The 2,879-nt window shown below is 32.4% G+C and overlaps 1 protein-coding gene across 1 annotated transcript; it reads left to right on the plus strand.

Moving 5' to 3' along the window:
• Positions 1-278: 278 nt before the first annotated feature.
• Positions 279-934, plus strand: LOC109589116 (probable serine/threonine-protein kinase DDB_G0278535). The gene is made up of 2 exons (XM_020005232.1): positions 279-441; positions 773-934. Exons 1-2 carry the CDS (start codon positions 343-345, stop codon positions 905-907), a joined length of 234 nt encoding a protein of 77 aa, XP_019860791.1. The 5' UTR covers positions 279-342; the 3' UTR covers positions 908-934.
• Positions 935-2,879: the final 1,945 nt, after the last annotated feature.

Below are 2,879 nucleotides of genomic sequence, written 5' to 3' on the forward strand. Positions count from 1 at the left end.
AAGGGCTGATGGTAGTGTAAGGAGAGAAGTACGAAGAGAATCATCAAATTATATGATTTTATTTCTTATTATTGTTATTGTATTAATAATATTATTGCTGATTGCAAGGAGACTGAGTGGTGCTGGTGATAATGGTAATGAAACTAGTCATTAGTAGCTATGCAAATAACACATTTTATATTGTGTCATTTATATAATAGTTTATTTATTTATTCATAAAAAGAAAGGTACAATACTGTAATTCATTTCCGGTTCCTGCTCAAATCTGGTGAAAGGCTAAGTGGGGCGGGCAGGCCCAGGGTAAACTGAAAACTGTGCTGTGTTGATACACATGCAAAAGTCATGTCTAATAAGGCAGGGGAAGATGTCGAGGAGGTCGTCGCTGGCATGGAATATCCAGTAATTGAAGAAATATCCCTGAAATTTAAGCCAGAGAACACGGTAAGATCAGTAATGCTGTACTTTACCAAGCGACTTTACTAACTGGACTAAACTAAACCTTTGTAGCCTTGGTGGATTAACTTGTGATTCTCAACAGGGAATTAATATTTTGCATGCTGTCCCACGAGTTTCGTTACACTTTACATTATGTGATTAAAAATTGTGCCAGTTAAATTATGTGATTTTTATGGCAGTGTGTTATAAACAATGCATTTTGGCCTATAAACTACAAATTTCATCAGCAGCTAAATTATAAAAGGTCACATACTACATGTACATATATAAAGCATATCAAATCCCCAGCACTCACTTATTACTATTATTTTTATAGCTTATTGGGGTAGGTGCTTCTGGCAGAGTGCGCTTTGCAACACATAAGGGAAGAGATGTTGCCGTCAAGTATTTCAGATCAGTAAGTGAGAAAGAAGAATTTGAGCAAGAGGTCAGTTTAATAGTGACACATTAATTTACTATCTTTTCTCCCCCTATAATTCAGGTATTAAATTCAAAGGCTCTTCAGAATCATGATAATATTGTAGCCATCCTTGGAACAGGGCCAAACAAGGTACATAGTGCATAGGACTGCACGGGAATCCCAGTTGGTAGTATAAGCTATTAAATGAGGACATCTATATGTGTACTGTTTATCTGTATATGTGTAGTACCAATGGTATTTTGAATAAAAAGGTTCCGCATGTACATGTGTATACATGTATGTATCATTGTATAGACTGCTTTATATGAAACTTGCTTGGGGCCCTCCTAAGATTTTTCACCCATGTTTAAGGTTTACTGAAGATTTGTAGAGAATCAATATTGAGGAGTTATTCACAAAAAATTTTATTAGTTCACAAACTCTAAGTGTACAAAAATTTTGTAGCAACTTTAAAATTTTCTAAAAAAATCCAATTTTAATTGGAATCAGTTCAAGCTCTCTACACAACATACATGTAATAAGAAATACTATATGTGCATGTATACTGTATGCATGTTAATATAGCATCAAGAATTTCATTTACCTTTCTTTTTTTATTATTTTAGCTCTTCATTGTGAGGGAATTCGCTCCTTATTCTTTGAATAGAGGTACATGTACATGTATATGAACATTTTGTTTTTTAAAATGCAATAAAAATTTTTAAAAAGTGATCTTTGAGCCGTTTTTGGAAAAAAACCATAGACTATAATTTTTGTTTCTTCCATAAAAATTAATTTCTACTTTTAAAAATGCCTATAGCTCAAAAAATGTTTGTCAGAAATATCATATACTAATGTAGCAGCTCTTTATTTCTCTATTGCAGTATTACATGGTTCTTATCCTCATCGCTATACTTATGAATATGATCATGTGATGCATTGGGCTCGTCAAATTGCTGTAGGTCTAGAATACTTGCACAGTGTAAGGATAATATATCGAGGTGTAGAACCATCAAAGTAAGAATGAAGTACATGTAGGAAAATAGTAGCATTAATTACATTCATACCTTTTACTAAGTTTTTGCATGTACACGTACATGTATAAGTTTTATACACGTGGCATACATTATGCTCTTGGCCCGGTTTTGAAAGAAATATTTGTTTTACTTCCAAGGCTTGGAATTTAAGCCTCAATGGAAAATACTTATTTAAAAATAATCTTTTTCAAAATTTTTCTAGTCTCCTTCTGTTTGGTAATGGATCCCTTTTAAAACTATGCGATTTTAGTCATATTCCTGATGCTTTACTTTGTGGTCCAGTGAGGTATATAGCACCTGAAGTTTTTCTGGGTATGACTAATAATATAGACTGACTACATGTACTTAGAAATAGACACAGAAATTGGTTACCATATAGTGTTTTAATGTGGTAGGGTTTTATTTTGGCAATTGGCCATTTGCAAGAAAAATTTTAAAGATATAAACAGCAAGTTATTAATGTACATGCTCAGTAATGCAAGATTGTTACAAGAATCACCAAACTAAAACCTGAGTTACAATTTAATAGTGAAATTGCCAAAATAAAGCACCACCAATTTAATCATTGTAATATTTAAGCAAAAATCAATTTAACACAACAAGTAAAAGACTACAATACCATTATGAAATTATTACAACATACATGTGTGCATGTGTGAAAAAAGCCAGTGATTATGGAAAATATCAGTTATACTGTATTAATGTCCTTCATGATTAATAATTTTTTTCTTTCACTATGCACATGTTCATTAGATGTCAATAGTATCAGTTATCCTCTTGAAAAACGTGATATATTTGATTTTGCCATTACTCTGTGGGAGATGCTAGCTCGTCAAGAGCCTGTGGTTACAGGAGATGACACTAAAACTATTTTTGAAATGCTGAATCAAATGGCAAATGGTAAGTTTCTTTTGATAATGCAATTTAGCACTGCTGAAATTTGTGCTACACAGTGTATGATGAATTTCAGTAGTGCTTAATATATG

The sequence above is a fragment of the Amphimedon queenslandica genome, unplaced genomic scaffold (genome assembly GCF_000090795.2).
Source record: "Amphimedon queenslandica unplaced genomic scaffold, v1.1 AMPQUscaffold_11625, whole genome shotgun sequence".
Lineage (NCBI taxonomy): Eukaryota > Metazoa > Porifera > Demospongiae > Haplosclerida > Niphatidae > Amphimedon > Amphimedon queenslandica.